The sequence below is a fragment of the Armigeres subalbatus genome, chromosome 3 (genome assembly GCF_024139115.2).
Source record: "Armigeres subalbatus isolate Guangzhou_Male chromosome 3, GZ_Asu_2, whole genome shotgun sequence".
Taxonomy (NCBI): Eukaryota; Metazoa; Arthropoda; class Insecta; order Diptera; family Culicidae; genus Armigeres; species Armigeres subalbatus.
This window is the reverse complement of record NC_085141.1, coordinates 401,582,637-401,603,756: the sequence shown is the minus strand read 5'-3', so window position 1 is coordinate 401,603,756 and position 21,120 is coordinate 401,582,637. Positions and strand designations below refer to the sequence as shown.

At 46.9% G+C, this 21,120-nt stretch overlaps 1 protein-coding gene across 1 annotated transcript; it reads right to left on the bottom strand.

Moving 5' to 3' along the window:
• Positions 1 to 51: 51 nt before the first annotated feature.
• Positions 52 to 21,099, bottom strand: LOC134223024 (uncharacterized). The gene is made up of 6 exons (XM_062702161.1): positions 21,073 to 21,099; positions 16,128 to 16,323; positions 1,090 to 1,235; positions 440 to 1,029; positions 266 to 376; positions 52 to 199 (listed from the first exon to the last, which is right to left on the bottom strand). Exons 1-6 carry the CDS (start codon positions 21,097 to 21,099, stop codon positions 52 to 54), a joined length of 1,218 nt encoding a protein of 405 aa, XP_062558145.1.
• Positions 21,100 to 21,120: the final 21 nt, after the last annotated feature.

Here is a 21,120-nt window from a genome sequence, read left to right as displayed (position 1 = left end):
TTAGTCATAATAATAACACAAAAATGTGTATGTGTGTGTTTTATTAAAAATTCAATCATTGGAGGGTTCAAATTTTCCGAAAAGAACCAGCGCCAGAATACTAATGGCGCATTTTTCGCCATAAACAGCCGCACAATTGGAATTTTCATGTCTCATCGCTTTGCTGTAGTCATCTTGAAGGTCATCCTTTAATGGAACACTGCAAATATACAACACATCGGACCATTAAGTCTTCCATCAATCGCAGAACTGAACCATGACCAACCTGAACACAAGCCTGACTATATCCACCATCATGGACTTTCCTTGTGGAAGAAGTAGATTTCGCGCTTCACATATGGCTCGCAAAACACACGATTTCATCTGCAACCGGTGGCTGAAAATCGACGGTTCGATTGTATTAGAGGACGGTTATGCATTGCTACATAATACTACATACCTGTGCCCTAAAATGTGTTCAATTGTATGATACAAATCTCGCCTTTCGCGGTAGTGATAGAAATTTTCCCAATCGCGATGTTGACTGATGTTAAACCTGTCTTCCTCTTCTATAAAATCGTTACCATTTGAATCGTCCACAGCTGCCGCTTTGCGATTGAAATTTGTCTGATCGCGTCGTTTGTAAGACTCATAAATCGGGCTTATGCCTGGTTGCTGATATGGATTGTAGGAGTTTGGTGCGAACCAGTCCGATCTATCTTTGCCATATCCCGGAGGTACCCATGTTTCCGGATGATCTTTCAGATACGATTGTATCTCTATTTCCGATACTTCATGCCCGAGGTGATGTTCATGCTGTGAATATTTCAACGGAACTGTGGGTGCGGGTGGTTTCGATGTCGTTGTTGGCTTTGGAGCCGTCGGGGGAGGTAACACTGGCCCTTTTGCCTTCATAAATATTTCACCAAGTTTAAATTGCGAAATGCGGTTTGTATAGTCTGGAAGAGGGTATAACAAATCCCACTCTATAAGACCAAAAGACGTCGCTGGATAACGAAATATTAGAATTTTCGCTGCCGCAATGGTCACCTGTAAATAAGTTAATAAAATTAAAATAATTTCGAGAATAACAATTTGTTTCAAACTCACAAGTGCTAAAGCACTTTTTGGGAATAGCAGAAACCTCTTTGCCCTTGACAATGTCTTCTCAGCGTTAGTTGCATTCTGACTATACACAACGGAATCATTTGCTTCATTAATTGTAAAACTAGCGACCTCATAGGTTGCTATTAAAACTAAGAAAAGGATCGGCTTCATCGTTGATACGAATGCTTTATCTCACTGACTAGTCGATCAATACTTTTGAAGCTTATAACAACATATATTTAAAGCAAACCAGCGAGATGTGGGCAAGGCTCTAAACAGTACTTAATCAATTAAACTGTAACACCGCGCAACAACAATTTTATTATCGTTTATTTCTTCTCACAGATGTGCTAAAAACTATTTCATAGACGCTCTAAAATGAGATGCAGTCAATATTCCAAAAGATGGTCTAGTTTCTCCTATGAAGTGCATACAAGACAAATACCGTCAACAGGGGTAACAATGGGACAAGTTGGGGGTGCGAATGGGCTGCTTTTTCAATTACTATGAATGTCTTTATAATTGAAAAATTGTTCCTTTTTTCCATCTCACTGAACAGATATTCATCTTAGTGCGAAACAATGAAATATAGCACTAATCAGTCGCTTCTTTTTGCTACCATACGTACTCATATGCGTGATATTTATGAAAGGTAACCCAGGAGCCGTAACCCTGCATATCTGAGGAAAAGAAAACTAAAATATGAGACACCTATTTGAACAATTCAGATATCCGACCTATAAAATGTTCATAAAAGCTATGACCCAATGTCACACCTGTTGACGGTATTCTGATATCTTCTAAACCACTCGCACATGAATGATGATGACGGTGAGGACAGTTTGATTGTCTCAGTGTGGTGGCACTGCTGTATCGAAGCGTCGGAACAACCTGGCTGCAAAATAGATTCATCGACATCCTTTCATTGCAGGACAGATGCTCTCGCAGGAGAATCGCATGTTGTCGTGCTTCTCGTGACGAGTGATTCCTTAACTTTGAAGAATAATTACATTGGAAACAACCGTGATATGACGGAAAGAAACAATAAAATATAGACCAGACGCTGTTTTGGAAGGGTTTTGTTTATTCTAGATTATGTACAGTGAAATGTTTCCAAAAACGTAATTTGGCCTGATGTGATGATCGTTTGATAAAAGCAAAGCAGCATTGCAGAAACTACAGTCGTGAGAAAAAACGGTGAGTATTGAAATCCGCCCTAATAAAATCAGATGTGTGATAAAATCTACTTGCACAAAGTGCAGCACGTGAAAAATACCGCTCAAAAATGGCGTGTACCTAATGGAAACCGCTGATTGAAGAGAACGGTACGTAAAGAAGACCACCGCACAGTGGCTAAAATCGTGTTTAAAGCTAGATTATTCAAAGATAACCTTCATTATGCAATTCAGCGTAGTGGTGTCTTCGAGACGTTTTATCAGTAAGTTTATGCGCTTCTGTGGAGGTATTCAACTAACTGTTGAATCCTCTAAAAATGAGATGAAAAATTTATTTTTTCCACTTCACAACATATAAGGTTTGATTCTTCATAAAAACTATTTTATGGGGGTGGTGAGCATAAAACGTAACAAATCTCCAAAAGTAAACGAAATACGAACTTGTTGTCTCCGACAAAGTTTTCTAGGAGAACTTTTGCTACAACTCTTACGAAGACATATGAACCGTTTGTTTTAAATACTGCATATGTGACATTTTTGGTCAAAAATACGCATTCTGGCAAAAAAAAATTTGTTCAGGAATGTATGAAAAAAATTTCGTTTGTTTGAGAAACTACATATGTCCACGTACTTGCAAGAGCAATTGTGGAGAATAGTCGATACTGCAGCGAACCGCCAGGTGGTCGCTGTGAGTGCAGCCATCATCTACCCTCCAGTTCGAACTACTCGTTTGGCCAGGGCTCCAGAACGTAACGTCGATAATCGACTCGGCCCCGTTCCAGCTGTAGGTACTTTTGGTACCGATATTGGCCAGATCCATATCCAACATGGCCAGTGATTCCAGCAGGATCTGCCCGGTTGATTCGTGGAACGGCTTCCCCACTCCATGGCCCAAGCGTTGAAGTCCCCCGCTATCACCACCGGCCTACGCCCCATCAAGGTAGCCGTAAAACAATCCAGCGTACGACTCAACTGCTCGATCGACTATCGAAGAGACGCATAGCAGCTGCAGAAGAAGACCCCGTTGATTTTGGCAATGACGAAGCCCTCGTATGTCGAAGACACCAACTGTTGGACTGCGTATTTCCCCGTTGTCCATATCGCCGCCATTTTAGACCCATCGGTGACCCAATTATCGTTCCTGGCGGGTACCCGGTAAGGATCTGTGATGGATCTATGATGGCAATATCCGTCCTCCATTCAGCAACTGTCTGACACAGCAGTTGCTGGGCTGCATCACAGTGGTTCAGGTTTAGCTGCGTTACCTGCACTGTGAATTTGCAACACGCCTTAACGCCGGGCACTTGAGACCCCCATGGGGTGCTTGCTGATCACAGCTTTGCTGGAACAAATCAAACAATTGGGAGGGTTCGCGCAGCATTGTGCCCTCCAATCCGCAGCGTCGACAGAGCTTTCTTCTGTCAGGGCCTTTGCAGTCCCATTGCTTGTTCCCCGGTTCCAGACACTTGAAGCAAACTTCGGGTTGCTCGTATATGCCCACAGGGCACACCGACCATCCCACCTTGACGCTCCCTAACTTGACTACCTTGGAGGCATCCGCTGCAGATAGCCGAACCAATGCTACCTGAGTCCCTGCCGGACCTTTCCGTAGCCGAACGGCTGCGGTGGGCGTCTCCACTTCACACTGTCGCCGCAGTGCCGTGACGAGCTCTTCGACTTCGGTGATCTCGTCCAGGTCTTTAACCCTTAGATTCACCTCCGTCGTGAGTGCCCTCACATTGACCGTCTCGCCTAGGGCTTCCTCCGCCAACTTCTTGTAGGCGGCGCCCTTTTGCGAGACGCCCGCTTCAGCTCGAGGATCATCTCGCCCGTCCGGGTACGTCTTATTCGACGTACGTCGGCGCCGAGTTCACCGAGCTTAACGTCACTCCTCATCGCCTTCAAAACGTCCGAGTACTTAGCCTCGTCCGCCGTGATGACTAGGGCATCGCCCCTGGAGCGATTGGCGCCTACCCTAGACTTCTTGCTACCCTCATTCGCCTGGGCCTTCTTTTCGGCCCTTGACGTCTTCGGATTCCTCTTGTTCTTGACCAGGGTCCAGGAGGCGTCATCCCCCTCTATTTCCCTGGTCTGGTGCGGCTGAGAGCTCTCAGCCTGCCGTAACCCCTTACCACCGTCTTTCCTGGGTGGACGGACCTTTCCAGGTCCTTCCTCCCCCAGTTTTGGAGGTACCTGGCCGGGGTTCAGCTTCCTAGGCCCACTACCCTTGTTCGGGGTAGTAACCCTCCGCGTTTTGGAGCGGCCCCCAAGGAGCTCATCCCCTGGAGACTGTCTCCCCGTTTTTGTGTCTGCTCCGTTGGAGCGGTCACCCCTGACGTACCCGCAAATACTTGAGCCTCAGTTTGGGTAGACTTTGGTACCACCGTACTGTTTGGTGAATCAAACAGAATGAAAATTAATATTGCCAAATAAAGTTAAACGTAGCTGTTGATGTTGATACTATTTATGCGTCATAAGTTATTTTTGTTTTTGCTGGCTTTTGGGATGTCTGTGGGAAAAGCTATTTAGAAGCCTTGTACTACCAACATTATTTCGCCCCACCTGCTTTAAAATAAGTTACTGACGAGACGATTTCTAGATACAATTTCTGTCAGATAATCTTGGTAAATATAAAGGTTCTAAATTCGAAAAAAAAACAGAAAACATTGAACCTATATAAAGTTCCATTATTTCATTTCAGCGCTAATTTTTTCTTGATGTTAGCATCATGCCCAATTAATATACTCCTGCTCTGACAATGGGTTTTTGTGTGTTTGTCTTCGGAATACTGATCAACCCTTATTATTAGATGAAGTTATTTCATTGTCTACAACCTTCAAAATAATGTTCACGGCCGTATGAAAGTGTATACAATTTCATTGCAAAACACTGTCTATTATGCACAACTCTGTGTTAAATAAATTTCGAAAAGATTTATGATTTACGCCAAGCTAAAAATAATCAGTTTAAATTCCCCTTCCGTCTCAATGCAAATAAGGTTGCATGATGAAGAAGAAGCGGAAAGATATTTTTAAAAAAAAATGGCACGGGAAAGCACAGCAATTTTTAAAACTCTTCTCACAAGTGCAATATCACAAAATAAAAATCAAAATCAAAATTATGTGTTTATTATACAATACAAGGAAAGTTCATCCCCGTACTGCTAACCGTTTTATCTAAATTGCTTCTAGAAATTTCGAGAAGCGTTTTAAAAATTTCACCTTGCTTTCCCGTGCCATTCCTTTCAAACATCATCTTTTGGCTTCTTCTTCTTATCCTTTTTATTAAATCCTTATTTGTCAATGCTATACTTTTTAGCATGGAGCATTAAACTTTATTAAAACCCCGCCGTTTCTAACTGAGACGTAATTAACTAATTTTTCAAGGCGAAATATGTGTGTTCCAAAAAAATTCAGCCAGCCTGGTAGAAAACGATATCGTTTCCAAGAATATTGCACTTAGTGGCACAATTTTGTGTTGGCCCAACTCTCACCGGAATAATTCTCTCACTCTTCGTCTTCGTCCTTACTCACCGTGTTGGCTTTGTTACACGATGAGTATCAGCGTCACTCTCTGTGGTGTGTATTAAAATCTCCTCATTGTGCACAGTGTGTGAGGAAATGCCAGCTCTGATCTGAACTTCCCCCAGCGTGCATTGTGAGGTCAGTGCATCCCTCAGTTCGTCTATCGTAGTGATCTCGTCCAGGTCTCTGCATTCGACCACGGCCTCCTGCGTTAAAGCCCTTACGTTTCCTTCACTACCTAAGGAATTGGCAATGAGCTCCCGGAAGGCCGAGCTCTTGACCGTGAGATCCTTCTTCAGCTTGAACAGCAATTCCCCCTTCTGAGTACGCCTAGTCCTTACCACTTTTTCACCCAAGTCCTTGAGAACCGGGTCTTCTCTCACCTTTCGTAATATCGCTGCGTATGTCGTTTTGTCGTTCACTTCGACTATTAAGGCGTCCCCCTTGACCCGCTCACGAGAAGAGCGATGTTTTTCTTTCTTTTTCTGCTCCTTCTTCTTTTCCACGTACTCCTTCTGCTTCTTTCTCTTCTCCCGCTGACTTTCCACGGTTTGCCAATCACCGTTCTCGACGCCTTCCTTCAGTACGCTAGCACAATCTTGCACGTTCCGCTGCTTCTTCGGGATTTCCTGCTCTCCTGGAGAGTCCCTGCTTCGCTTCTCCGTGCGAGTATTTCGGGAGCTCATTGGTGTTTGCAGTGCCTCGACTGTTGTATGCTGCGCTGCATCTTTCAGTGCTTTTCCAGCTGTTTCCGCTCTTCTTTTGAGCGCGTTCTGTTCGTGCTCAGCAGATTTAACGGCGGACTTGATGCTCGTCACTAGAAGCTTGATCTTCGTGTGAACATTGTGTTTGTCCTTCACGAAGTCATAGAGCTCGTTGACTCGCTTCCGCACCTCCATCAGGTTGGACCACCCGAATTGTAGATCCTCCTGAATAGCACTACTTTCCGGGGTGGACACCCTATTCCCGGATCCTAGCTCCTGTTGGCCTGCCTGGTTCTCAGCAGCCTTGGCCATACTGCTGGTACTTGCTACTGCTGCCTACGCCATCACTGGAGATCGCTGCAGCCTCCTACTCTTTTCGAAAACATTCGCACCGCCTGCCCCTTCGTTGATTGTAGAATTTGTTTCCATGTTAAAAGGGTTCCCCATCCGGGCCGTTTATCTCTACCTGTTGTAGATAGTCGCCTTTTGTGATCCCATGGGTGCCTTTGTAAACAGTGAGGTCCATGCAAGGGTTGACTCCGGTGCCTTATAGCACCGTGTTCAGAGCCGGATCGACGTAGATCAGGAATGTTACATCTGAACCTACTACCCACCAGTGTAGGTGACAGGTGTTGAGCGTTACCGGAGGCCTGCCAGGTTGTTTATCGGGACGGAGGCAGTCGAACCATTAGCCTGCCTGCTGTTTTTCAAAAAAGATGTCACTCTTTTTACTCAGGAAACAGAATAGCTCGACTGTCAGCCCATATACGCCTAATCCTATCAAAAACCAAGAATCGTCCAATGTCGTTTGCTGTGACCAGTATACCATAATCAGGATCTCGTCTTGAAGCGGGATGCTACTCGGAAGAGTTTCGAGTATAAAAGTTGACGGAAGAGGTCCTGGGTGACAGGGTCCAGGTTAGAGCCCTGTGCCCAGTCCTGAACATCCAGTGCAAGGGCATGGATGAAATAACCGAAGCCGGAGACCTGGTAGACGCACTGAAGGACCAGTGTAATGTCGAGAGCCAGGAATCCGCGATTCGGTTACGCAAAGGCTTTGCGGGAATGCAGGTTGCCTCATTCAAGTACCTATGGCTGAGGCCAAGAAGGTGTTGGATAAGGTAAAACTGAAGGTGGGTTGGTCGGTGTGCTCGCTGAGCACAAGCCAACCCAATCAGGCCTACTACAGGTGCCTTGGCCACGGTCATAAGTCCTATGACTGTAAGGGACCTGACCGTAGTAAGCTGTGCCGTAGGTGCGGGCCGAAAACCACCAGGCTCGCACCTGCCAGGCTGCACCGAGATGCCTGATCTGTCCTACGGGGCAGACAACAGGCATCTCACCGGTGCGCAGGCCTTTCCGGCCACTAGAAGGGTCCAGACATGCAAGTAACACAGCTAAACTTGAACCACTGCGAGGCGGCCGGCCCAGCTGCTGCTACAACAGTCGGTTATCGAGTGTAAAGCTGATGTTGCCTTGCTGGCTGACCCATAGCGCATCCCTGTTGGAAACGGCAGCTTGATTGCGGACAAGTCCGGTATGGTGGGAATCTGGACTTGTGGGCGCTACCCCATCCAGAAGATAATATCTTCGCCTAACGATGAGGGTTTCGTCATAGCAAAGGTAAACGGTGTTTACTTTTGTAGCTGCTACTGTCCTCCTAGATGGAGTATAGAGCAGTACACTAGGGTAGTTGATATTCTTGCGGCGAAGCTAACTGGCCTTAAACCAGTAGTTGTAGCAGGTGACTTCAATGCGTGGGCAGTGGACTGGGGTTCCCGGTTTACTAACGCTAGAGGTCATATCCTGCTAGAGTCACTAGCGGTATTGAACGTAGTTCTGCTGAACGAAGGTCAAGTGCCAACGTTCAGAGGACCGAGCGGTGATTCATGTATCGACGTCACCTTCTGCAGCGCAGGATGGACTGAAGAACCGGGATGGATGGTCCACGAGGGTCATACTTCTAGCGACCATCAGGAAGTACGTTTTATGGTCGAGTATACCCGGAGAACTACGACGAGAAGAGGTGGTGCAACGGATCCCGGATGACGCACTTCACAGTTCAATCAAGAGCTGTTGGTGGAGGCGCTGCGCTGGGAGAGTAGGACTACACCCAAGTAGCACATTTCTTTCGAATTTGGTTACAGCAACTTGATTGTGACCAAATTCGGCCGAATATCAGTTACGGCAACCGACCTGGAACATGTGTGCTACCAGGGCAGGACTAAGCAGTAACGACCTGACGGAAGTACTTACACGTGCTTGCGACGTGGCGATGCCAAGGAAGGCCCAGCCCCCAGGAAATCGACAACCAGTGTACTGGTGGTCTGACACGATTGCAGATCTTCGTAGAACCTGTCTTAAAGCTAAAAGAAGGTTGCGACGTGCTAGAACAGACGCTGAGCGACTCGATAGACGAGGGGTATTCCGGACAGCGAGCAGAGCCCTGAACTACGAGATTAAATGTAGCAAGCGAGCCTGCTTCGAACAGCTGTGCAGGATGGCGAATGACACCCCGTGGGGCGATGCATACAGGATAGTGATGTCTAGGACCAATAGCACACCTCCTGAAAGATCCCCAGAGCTGTTAGCCAGTATAGTAGAGGGACTGTTTCCGACACATGAACCATCGGACTGGCCCGCTACACCATACAGAGTCAGTCGACGTGGTACCGCTAGTGACTAACGAAGAGCTTATCGTAGCCGCATGAAAACTTAAGCTCAATAAGGCGCCAGGCCCGGATGGTATTTCAAACCTGGCCCTTAAACACGCCATTCTTGCCAATCCAGATATGTTCAGGAGCTGCCTCCAGAGATGCATGGACGAAGGAAACTTCCCAGATCGATGGAAACGGCAGAAATTGGTGCTATTACCGAAGCCTGGCAAACAGCCGGGGGATCCTTCGGCATACAGACCAATTTGCCTACTCGACACAGCTGGAAAGCTGCTAGAAAGGGTCATTCTGAATAGATTGTCGGCTTATACAGAGTGTGTTGGTGGCTTATCTAGCAACCAGTATGGCTTCCGTAAGGGCCGTTCTACCATCGAAGCAATTCGAGCGGTAACGGATACGGCCAAGATAGCGAGAGGTTTAAACAGAAGAGGTATTAGGTACTGCGCGTTGATTACACTTGATGTAAAAAACGCGTTTAACAATGCTAGCTGGGCAGCAATTGCTGACTCGCTGCACCGATTGAGAGTTCCGGATTACCTGTGCAGGATACTGAAAGCTATTTTCAGAATAGGGTGCTGTTATACGACACTGATGCTGGTCAAAGTCGGTCGTAGTGTCCGCGGGTGTTCCACAGGGATCGATCCTCGGACCGGTTCTGTGGAATATTATGTACGATGGAGTATTACGCCTAAGTCTCCCGGCCGGAGTGAAGATAGAAGGCTTCGCGGATGACGTAATGCTAGAAGTAGCAGGTGACACTCTCGACGAAGTTAGATTGAAGGCTTCATACGCGATTGGCAGAGTGGAGGAATGGCTCAACTCGAGACGGTTATCCCTTGCACACCACAAGACGGAAGTCGTGGTAGTGCATAACCGTCATGGGTTGCAACAGGCTAGGATAAGAGTAGGGACCTGCACAGTTAACTCCGTGAGGTCTCTCAAGCATCTGGGCGTGATGATCGATGATAAGCTCAATTTTACGAGCCACGTCGATTATGCATGTCAGCGGGCTTCATTGGCGATAAAATCTTTATCACGAATGATGTCCAACAGATCGGCGGTGCATAGTCAAGTGCGTAGGCTGATAGCTGGCGTAGCATTGTCTATCATCCGTTATGGCGTGCCGGCATGGGCCGTAGCACTAAAAGCCGAGTACAATGTAAAGAAATTGATCAGAGTACACCGGCTGATGTGTCTACGTGTCGCGAGCGCATATCGCACCATATCATATGAGGCGGTGTGCGTTATAGCTGGAATGATGCCGATCGACACACTCTTAGAGGAGGATGTGGAATGCTACAACGAAAGGGACTCGGTGCAAGTGCGACGTGTCAAGAGAGCAGCTTCGTTGTTCAAATGGCAAAGAGCATGGGACACCGCAGTCAAAGGTCGTTGGACCCAGAGTGTATGTAATTAAGAGTGGCGACATGTGCCGCATTTGACAGGTCTCCTGCTCGTTTGGAACACGATTTTGTATGGGAATGACAGATGAATTTTGTTCCAATTCTGACAGTGTCGCCACTCTCAATTACATACACTCTGGTTGGACCCACAGACTGATTCCAGATGTGTCCAACTGGGTTGATAGGAAGCATGGTCAACTCAACTTCCACCTAACACAGGTGTTGTCTGAACATGGCTGCTTTAAGAAATTCATACACAGGTTTGGCTTCGCAGATTCTGCTGAGTGTCCTGAATGTGTAGGTGAGGTAGAATCGGCAGAGCATGTGATGTTCGCATGCCCGCGATTCGAGGTAGAACGCATTACCATGCTGCTTATTAGTGGTATGGATACAACCCCGGACAACCTCGTCGAGAGGATGTGCCGGGAAGAAACTATATGGAATGCGGTGAACACAGCATCTCAACAGATTATGTCGAAACTGCAGCGGTGGTGGCGTCTTGAACAAAACCAACGAGTGCAGTAAGGGCACCTGTGATGCAGTAAACACTTTGCTCACCCCGACAACCAACATGTCGCGGGTGGGCTGCTGGGACCTCAGTAGGTAGATATAGAGGTCATTGCGGTCCAAGCGCGGTGGTTGTTGTCGGGATGCTCGTCTCCAACGTGAGATTATGATACGGACCGCTAGGTTACTATCATAGCTTGCGATCGACGGGTGGTGAGGTAACCACCTTTGAAGTCGATGTTGTGTGTATTGACGTAAAGTGCGTTAGCATAGGCGTGAGCGTTCTCAATAGTCCCCCCCTGATGTATTGCTTAATTGCGGTCCGGGGGGTACGGACTGGCGAAAGGGTTTTGGTTTTAGTGGGTCGGGTAAGAGTTACATGACATACCCATCCCCACACTACCTGAGTACCTCCTCAGGTGTCTGGTTGCAGATTTCCGTTTACCCTTGCTCAAGAAAAAAAAAAAAAAAAGGGTCTTACTGGTTTGAGCTTTGAGCGGCGCACGGTCGCTGTGATAGGGCCTGCTTGCAGACACATGCAGCTTTTTATAGAGGTTCAACAGAGCCCACTGTCAAACCCCACCACATCCTAGACAGGCCCCCTAACTCGCAGTAGCCATGGGGAGGGGTTGTGTGTGTGTGTGTGTGTGTGTGTGTGTGTGTGTGTGTGTTTTTTTTTACAAGGGTTAAAGGCCATCAAAAATCTGCGCATCCACACTATGCTCGAAGGCGAACAGGGATGGACTCCTCCCGACCTGCTAAAAATGTCCCTTATCCTCCTTGCCTCGATCCCCCCGGGACCACGGGATGCTGCGACTACTTTGGGGGGGGGTGGGAGAGGGGTGGTATCTGTGCTCATGCACTTCTTCTAAAATTCCGGCCCCTAGCTTAGGCTAGTTCGCCGACTGGCTTGCTGAGATCCACTGCTACGTTGTCTCGATCCCTCGGCGGTCGTACCGCAAACTTCCTCACTCGAATCCTCCTGACTTCCCCCGGCGTCGAGGGTGGTCCACCAGTTCCGGTGAAGGAAACTTCCGCACTGATGGTGCCCCGACTACCGGCGGCTATCGCAGGGGACGCTTTCGCGCATTGCGCCGTCTTCGTCTTCGGGTTGCAGAGGTGGTCCGACAGTTCCGGTGGTGGATGACGTCCGCACTGGCGGTGCCCTACATACCCGAAGCACTTCCTTCTTCTTTCTTCTTTCTTCAGCAGGTTGGCAATTCAAGTGCCGAGGTCGGTCCAACGATTCCGGTTGGCAGAAGACTTCCGGTTCGCTGGCGCCCGACGACCCGAAACCAAACACTGCTCACTGTGCTGGATTTCGCTCCAAACCGACGCTTATTTGCTGGTCCCTTCTCCATTGACGCTGCAGCTCTGACAGTATTTGCGTCACGACTCTGCTTACTGCATTCCACGTACCCTCATCGCGACACATTCGCTCTGCGATGTTGTCCGCCCGTAGGGCAGGCATTCCTCTACGTACTTCCGCAAACCTTGGGCAATCGAATACCACGTGTTCTGGAGTCTCCTCTATGTTGATACACGCCGGGCAGGATGGCGATGACGCATGGCCACACCGATGCAGATAGTGACGGAAACAGCCATGTCCGGAAAGGAACTGTGTGAGGTAAAAGTTCACCTCTCCATGCTCCCTATACACCCACGTCGACACATTGGGGATGAGCCGGTGGGTCCACCTTCCATTATCCGCATTGTCCCACTCCTGCTGCCACTTCACCATAGAGTCCAGTCTCACCGTCTTCCTCACATTTCTGGTATCTCTCCGTTGGTAACACTCGATATCCTCTGCTAGGGTTATGCAGATTGGAATCATCCCTGCGACGCACTTGCGACTCGAACGGCCATTAGGCGAAACACGCTGTTCAACTTTCTGCGGTTACGTTTCGTCTTGAGCGCAGCTCCCCAGGCTGGAGCTCCGTACCTCAGTATCGAGGATGCTACTGCTGCCAGAAGACGCCTACTGCTGCTATTAGGACCACCCACGTTCGGCATGATCCTTGCAAACGCACTGACCATTTTAGATGCCTTTTCGCAGGAATAGTCTACATGGGTGTTGAAATTCAACCGGTCGTCGATCATCACTCCTAGATGCCTCAAAGCCCGCACGGACGGTATGTTGTGCCCTCCTATGGTAAGCTGGATCCGCTGGATCTCGCGGCAGTTGCTAACCAGCATCACTTCTGTTTTGTGGTGAGCAAGCTGCAGTTTGACTCCATTCATCCAGTTTTCAACTGCGTCGGTCGTCTCCGCCACCAGCATTTCTACCTCTTCCAGCGACTCTCCGGTTATCGTTAGAACGACATCATCCGCGAATCCGAAAATCTTCACGCCTTTGGGCAACTTCAGTTTAAGAACTCCGTTATACATAATGTTCCACAGCGTCGGGCCTAGAATGGAACCTTGCGGAACACCTGAGGGTAACCCGGTAACTTCTGCCCCGAATTTGTTTCGTAAACCAGGATCCGGTTCTGGAAGTAACTTTCAATGATTCTACACAAGTAGTTAGGAACCCGCATACCGTGCAGCGCTGTGGCGATAGCCTCCCAGCTGGCACTGTTAAAAGCGTTTTTGACGTCAATCGTTACTACAGCGCAGAATCGATTGCCGCGCCTCTTCTTCTTGGCCGCTTTCTCTGAAACTTCAATGACCGTCCTGATTGCGTCCACCGTCGATCTGCCTTTTCGGAATCCGAACTGCATTTCCGATAAGCCGGTCTCGCCTTCAGTGAACTGCGTCAGCCGATTAAGGATAATCCTTTCCAGAAGCTTCCCCAGTGTATCCAGCAGGCATATGGGCCTATACGATGCTGGATTCCCCGGCGGTTTCCCTGGTTTCGGCAGCAGCACTAGTTTCTGGATCTTCCACCTATCCGGAAAGTTACCATCTGCTAGGCATTTCTGGAAACGCCAGTATCGCAGTTTTTAGAGCCACGTTTGGAATTCCATCCGGACCCGGAGCTTTCTTCATCTTCAGACCTTTCGCCACTGATGACAGCTCGTCGTTGGAGACTTGCATACCTGCAATGGTTACTCCGTCTTCATCTACGTACGGTGTAGGTGGCCACATCGTAGAATCATGCTGCGGGAAGAGACCATCAACGATGATCTTCAGCTTGTCCGGACACATTTCCGCTGGCGTCGCTGGGCCCCTGATCCTCGCTGTTACGACCCGATAAGCGTTGCCCCAAGGATCAGCGTCAGCTTCTCGGCACAACTCCTTGAAGCAGTTGGATTGGCTGACTTTAATCTCCCGTTTGAAGGCCGATCTAGCTTCACGGAAGATTATCTTACGCTCCTCTCTGACTGTTTCAGACCTTGCTCTCTGAAAGTGTCTTCTGGCTCTGAGACACGCAGCACGAAGGCTAGCAAGAGTATCGTTCCACCAGTAATTTAGCCGCCGGCTTTTCCTTGGCTCCAGTCTCCTTGGCATCGTCGCATCGCATGCCTTCGCAAGAGTTTCTGTCAGCTCGTCTGCATCGAGATTTGTAGCGCCGCTGTCCGCTCGGAGTGCTTCGATAAAATGATCCTTGTCGAAGTCTTTCGTCTTCCATTTCCCCCGCTATTCCTAATTTCTCGCCGTACTTTCGGCATTCGTGTTCCAACACTATACCGGATTGCCTGGTGATCACTATGTGTATAATCCTCACTAACTCTCCAGTTCGTGCTCCTCTCCAGCGACGGACTGCAGAACGTGACGTCGACGATGGACTCCCTGCCATCTCTGCGAAATGTACTAACGGTACCTTCGTTGCACAGCCTGACGTCCAGCTTTGCCAACGACTCCAGCAAACTGTAACCTCTGGGGTTAGTCAGCCTGCTTCCCCACTCCACTGCCCAAGCGTTGAAGTCGCCTCCTATGATTACCGGTTTTCGGCCGATCAGCTTCTCCGTGAGTGAGTTCAGCATCCGGTTATACTGCTCCAAAGTCCATCTTGGGGGTGCGTAGCAGCTACACACGAAGATCCCGTTGATTTTGGAGATAACGAAACCTTCACTTGAGCTGTCTACCACTTCTTGAATAGGGAATTTGCCCATCACTTGGATAGCCGCAATCCCCGATGAATCCGCCACCCAGTTGCCGTTGTCAGGAGGGATCCGATACGGTTCAGCAATAATTGCCACGTCACACATTGCTTCTGTTGTCGACTGCCACAACAGTTGCTGTGCGGTGTCGCAATGATTGAGATTCAACTGGATGATCTCCATTAATCCCGGCCCGCCATCGCCTTCTTGTATGCAGGGCATTGGAAGCCACCCGTCGTATGGTCGTTTCCGTCCTCCGGTTTGCAGAGCAGGCATCTTGGTTGCTTCGTGCAGTCCCTAGCAACGTGTCCTTCTTCACCACATTTCCTACATAGACCGGATCTATCCGGGCCTTTGCAGTTTCGCGCCTGGTGGCCAAACGCCATGCATTTGAAGCATCGCTCCATCTGCTTGGTGACTCGTGGGGCGAATCTCAACGGGCACACCGACCATCCTACTTTTACCTTGCCCGCCTCCACCATTTGGTTGGCAGCCTCTGCTGGTAGTCGTATCGCTGCTACTTGTGTGCCACCGTACGCTCTCCTCAGTCGAACCGTCATTTGCACTTCCCCAGCTTGCATTGTGAGACCAGTGCATCCCTCAGTTCGTCTTCCGTCGTGATCTCGTCCAGGTCTCTGCACTCGACCACTGCTTCCTGCGTTAGAGCTCTTACGTTACCGACACTGCCCAATGAATTGGCAATGAGCTCCCGGAAGGCCGAGCTCTTGATCGTGGGATCCTTCTTCAGCTCGAACAGCAATTCCCCTCCTGGGTACGCCTAGTTCTCACCACTTTCTCACCCAAGTCTTTTAGCTCCGGGTCCTCTCTCACTTTCTTCAGGATCGCTGCGTACGACGTTTTATCGCTCGCTTCTACGATCAGGGCATCACCTTTAACTCTCTCCCGAGGAGAACGACGTTTTTCTTGTTTCTTCTGTTCCTTCCTCTTTTCCACATTCTCCTTCTGCTGCTTCCTCTTCTCCCGCTGGTTTTCCACGGTCTGCCACTCACCATCCTTGACACGTTCCTTCAGAACGCTGGCAAAGTCTTGCACGTTCCGTTGCTTTTTCGTGCCTTCCTGCTCTCCAGGCGAATCCCTTCCTCGTTTTTCCGTGCGAGTGGTTCGGGGACTTTTGGGTGCCTGCTGTGTCTCAACTGCTGTATGCTCCGCCGCATCTTTCAGCACCTTTTCAGCTGCTTCGGCTTTCTGTTTTCAGCGCGATCTGTTCGTGTTCGGCTGCTTTTACGGCGGACTTAATGCTTGTCACTAGAAGCTTGATCTTCGTGTGAACATTGTGCTTGTCCTTCACGAAGTCATAAAGCTCGTTGACTCGCTTCCGCACCTCCATCAGGTTGGACCTCCCGAATTGTAGCTCCTCCTGAGAAGCACTACTTTACGATTTTGGGTGGACACCCTATTCCCGGATCCTAGCTCCTGTTGGCCTGCCTGGTACTCAGCAGTCTTGGCCGTACTACTGGTACTCGCTACTGCTGCCTGCGCCATCACTGGAGATCGCTGCAGCTTCCCACTCTTTGCGAAAACATTCGCCCGCCTGTTCCTTCGTTGTTTGTAGAATTTGTTTCCATGTTAAAGGGTCCCCCTCCGGGCCGTTATCTCTACCTGTTGTAGATAGTCGCCTCTTATGATCCCATGGGTGCCTTTGTAAACAGTGAGGTCCATGCAAGGGTTGACTCCGGTGCCTTATAACACCGTGTTCAGAGCCGGATCGGTGTAAATCAGGAATGGTGCATCTGAACCTACTACCCACCGGTATAGGTGACAGGTTTTGAGCGTTACCGGAGGCCTGCCAGGTTGTTTATCGGGACGGAGGCAGACGAACCATTAGCCTGCTTGCCATTTCAAGAAGATGTCACTCTTTTTTACTCAGGAAACAGAATAGCTCGACTGTCAGCCCACATACGCCTAGTCCTATCCATAAACCTAGAATCGTCCAATGTCGTTTGCCGTGACCAGTATACCATAATCAGGATCTTGATGTGCCGGTTGGCACTCCGCTTGGGCTTGTGTGCTTTGAGCGGCGCACGGTCGCTTTGATAGGGCCTGCTTACAGATACATGCAGCTTTTTATATAGGAACAACAGAGTCCACTGTCAAACCCCACCACATCCTAGACAGGTCCCCTAACTCGCAGTGGCCATGGGGAGGGGTCGTCAAGCCCTTGGACAAAGTCCCTGCTGCCCCCTTGTGTGTGTGTGTGTGTGTGTGTGTGTGTGTGTGTGTGTGTGTGTGTGTGTGTGTGTGTGTGTGTGTGTGTGTGTGTGTGTGTGTGTGTGTGTGTGTGTGTGTGTGTGTGTGTGTGTGTGTGTGTGTGTGTGTGTGTGTGTGTGTGTGTGTGTGTGTGTGTGTGTGTGTGTGTGTGTGTGTGTGTGTGTGTGTGTGTGTGTGTGTGTGTGTGTGTGTGTGTGTGTGTGTGTGTGTGTGTGTGTGTGTGTGTGTGTGTGTGTGTGTGTGTGTGTGTGTGTGTGTGTGTGTGTGTGTGTGTGTGTGTGTGTGTGTGTGTTTGTATGTATGTGTGTGTGTCGAACTTTTGCGGTCCAGTTGTTTCCTATTGAAAATTGACATGATCGGTCATTGCGTTCTAAAGTGACTAAAAACACATTGTTTTTTTTCCAATGCCCTCTCCCCCTAGGATTTTTTTTTCAAAGATATGAATTGATGGAAAAAGTAAAATCTATACCCTGTTAATTCGTTCTAATTCGACCTCTCTTATGTGTTTATTTTACTTTGTTTTTAATGCGCGATAAAGGCTCCACCAACCTAGGTGGATTGATTTAGTTTTTTTTCATTTTTGATTTCATAATTTCCAATCATCTAAAATGCAAATCAATTAGATAAATTCAAAATAACATCGTCTGACCGTAACGAACAAATTTTTATTGATATTTTGTTTCTTTTGGTGTCCAGGTGGTAACGAAGCTTCTAGAGTTTTTAGACATTCTGCAGAATACACGGCTAGTTTTAGATACTTTTTTTTCTCTTGCATCTCCCTCCCTCTTCCTTTTGTCCTAAAATGAAGAGCAAAACCACTCAACAAGAGCATTAAAGTGTGGGAACCCAACGTTGAGTAATCTCATGTTTACAAAAGTTGAGTGAAATTTATCTAACTTTTGGTTAGTTTCTTATTAAAATTGAGTTCATTAAATTTTACTTAATATTAAGTGAATTTTACTTAATTTCAAGAAAAAAATACTTAATTTTGGGCTCCTACACTGAACCCCTGATTTGAGTGAAAAGTACCTAAAATTAGGTAATTTTTTGAAACCTTGTACATATTTACATACAGAGCATCCGCGATTACCCCGTAATTGGCGATTAAAGGTTGCATGAAGAAGAAGTCAAAGGATGATATTTGAAAAAAAAAATGCTCGTGGAAGCATACAGAAAAATTGAGGAAATTTTTGGTTTCCCGTTTCAGATCATCGAATCACACATAAAAGTTTCGCTAGTGTCAACATTGTACCTAAAACTTGCTATATTTTTACTTTTTTGTATTACGGATGTCTCGCAAATTTAAAATATCGAAATCCGATAACAGCTACAAAAAATCTATACGGTCAAATATCGAACATAAAAAAAAACGATTCAAAATATCGATTAATCGGAGTGATAATATCGATTCCGGATACATCGTATCGATATCGCCCATTACTAGTTTTCAATATTTTATCAAAACAATCACTCAATCGTGGAGTGTAACGATATCGTATGATTGAGATACCTGCTTGATTATAGCAACTCGAAAAAGAATTTATTTGCAGTAACTAACCGAATATAAATATGTTTGCGATTGCGCCCTAACACCGGTTCTAAGCTTAGATGCAGAGTACACGAGCTTTGTTCGCCAATGACAAGCGTACGAACGGGGCCCTTGTCTTCACGGCTCTCAGCCAGTGGTTGGGGGTCGTTTAACAATGATGTCACAGGTTTTAGGGGTCATATTTGTCATGCGTCATATTTGAATCGCCCCTTGTCAGTCTGGATAGGAATGGGCGATTTTCAAAAAAAAAAATCTACTGGGTCGATACATCGATATGTTTAAAAACTGTAAGCACGAGCAAAAAAACGCTTCGCCAGTGCCGACACATCAAAGTTCTACGTTCTATATTATTGCAATTTTAATCGGATTCAAAGCTGATGTATGTTTTATTTCTCAGTTTTTTCTTGATTATGTAACGCTGAGTAAAAATATCGAAATCCAATATCACTTACAATAAATCGATAGGTCATATATCAAGCATAAAAAAATCGATACAAAATATCTAAAACTTGAAGCAAAAATCGCCCATTCCTACTTCAGGAACGCACATGCCATGACGCGCTTTCATTGGTTGTCAGAGGTTGTCAGTAAACTTTTTTTGATAACGGGATGATTCTTGTTTTCATTTCGGATCATCTCGTTATGGTCACAACATTTTTTAGTTCACAGCTACCGTCGCTGAGCCCTTCAGCGCTCCGGACACAGTGTCAAATATAAACTCGATGTAAAATAAGAAACGTCAAAAAGGTTGAGAATTTTACGTCTGAAAAATCTTGCTTCGTTATTAGGACTTCATTACATTTCATTCAGAGTTATTATGTCAACGTGAATTACCGAGAATTGTGTCGGTCTGTTGGTATCGCTGAATTCGACGACTATTTGAGCCTATTTATCCGGGTAACTCAATCCTGGCCTCTATTAAAAAGCAACAGCCTAAACTCCTAAAAAAAGAGGGTGCCTGAGCTTCTGCTGTGCCGTAACGCCGTAACAAGTCTCCAGTTAGCCTTGCGAGTAAAGGCGTAAGATTGCCAATCCGGAGATGGTGAGTTCGATTCTCGGTTGAAAACTTTCTCGACACCTTGGGCATAGTGTATCCATTACACTTGCCACACAAGATACATACTCATGCAATGGCGGGCATAGATAAGCTTTCAAATAATATAACAACTGAGGAAATGCTAACAGAATGCTGTGTTGAAAAGTAGGTCAAGTTCCAGTTGGAATGTAGAGCCATAGATAAAGAAGAAGCATTGCCGTAACGCTCCGAATCGACTTTACTCAGTTAAATCCTTGAACACATTAGTTCTTAAAAAACAAACCGAACATTCCGAAAGCAGGTCCTACTGAATCAACAGTGTCAACAGTCCCAATGAAATAAACTAGCCCTGATGTTGATCAGGACTCTACCGTGACAGCCACCGGCGAGGTTGGGCCAGGGCTTATGAACCGTCTATACAATTCGTTGTTACGATCCAACTAGATAAAATCACGAGTCGGTAAAAACGGTAACAGCCAGGTGACGAAGAAGGGATCACAATTGGAACCATTTAAAATAGAACTGCAAGTCGCCAGGTTTAACGACAAGGGTAATCTACGACGTATTACATCCCCGTAAATTCAACATCGTGGGGCTTCAAGAAATCATTCATGATATAGGGGAACTGTTCCGTTTTTCATCTCATCGCACAATAAAGAAATACAACACCATTCTCGACGCTTCTTTTTGCTAACACGCGTGCTCACTGCTAAAAAAAAGCACAAAAATGGTTTGTTTATATTCCTTTTAAATGCTTTGTTTTTGATGGGATGGAAATAGGAGCTATGGGATGAAGTGTCAAACCGTTCCCCTATATAAGTACGAAGATATCTAAATTTGAACTGCGGTTTCGCGGCTATGAAATATACCGTGGAAGACATGTAGTCATTAGGCCCATAAAAAATCGTTTCTTTTGTGGCTGATTATTTCGGACAGGAAGACATGTTATAATAAACTTATCATATTTTCTATCATCATTTACGTTTTATTTATTTTTATGCTCAGAATATATCTGCTTGCACGTATGGCACGTATTGGAAACTGAAAAATCATCATAAAATGATTTGGATGAATGTTCCATTTGGGAAATCAATCATCGTACTAAATCATCTGGTCGCATGGGTCCTAATCGAAATCTTACATATAACATCTTAAAATTTGTAGTCATGTCGATAGTATTCACAAGTAA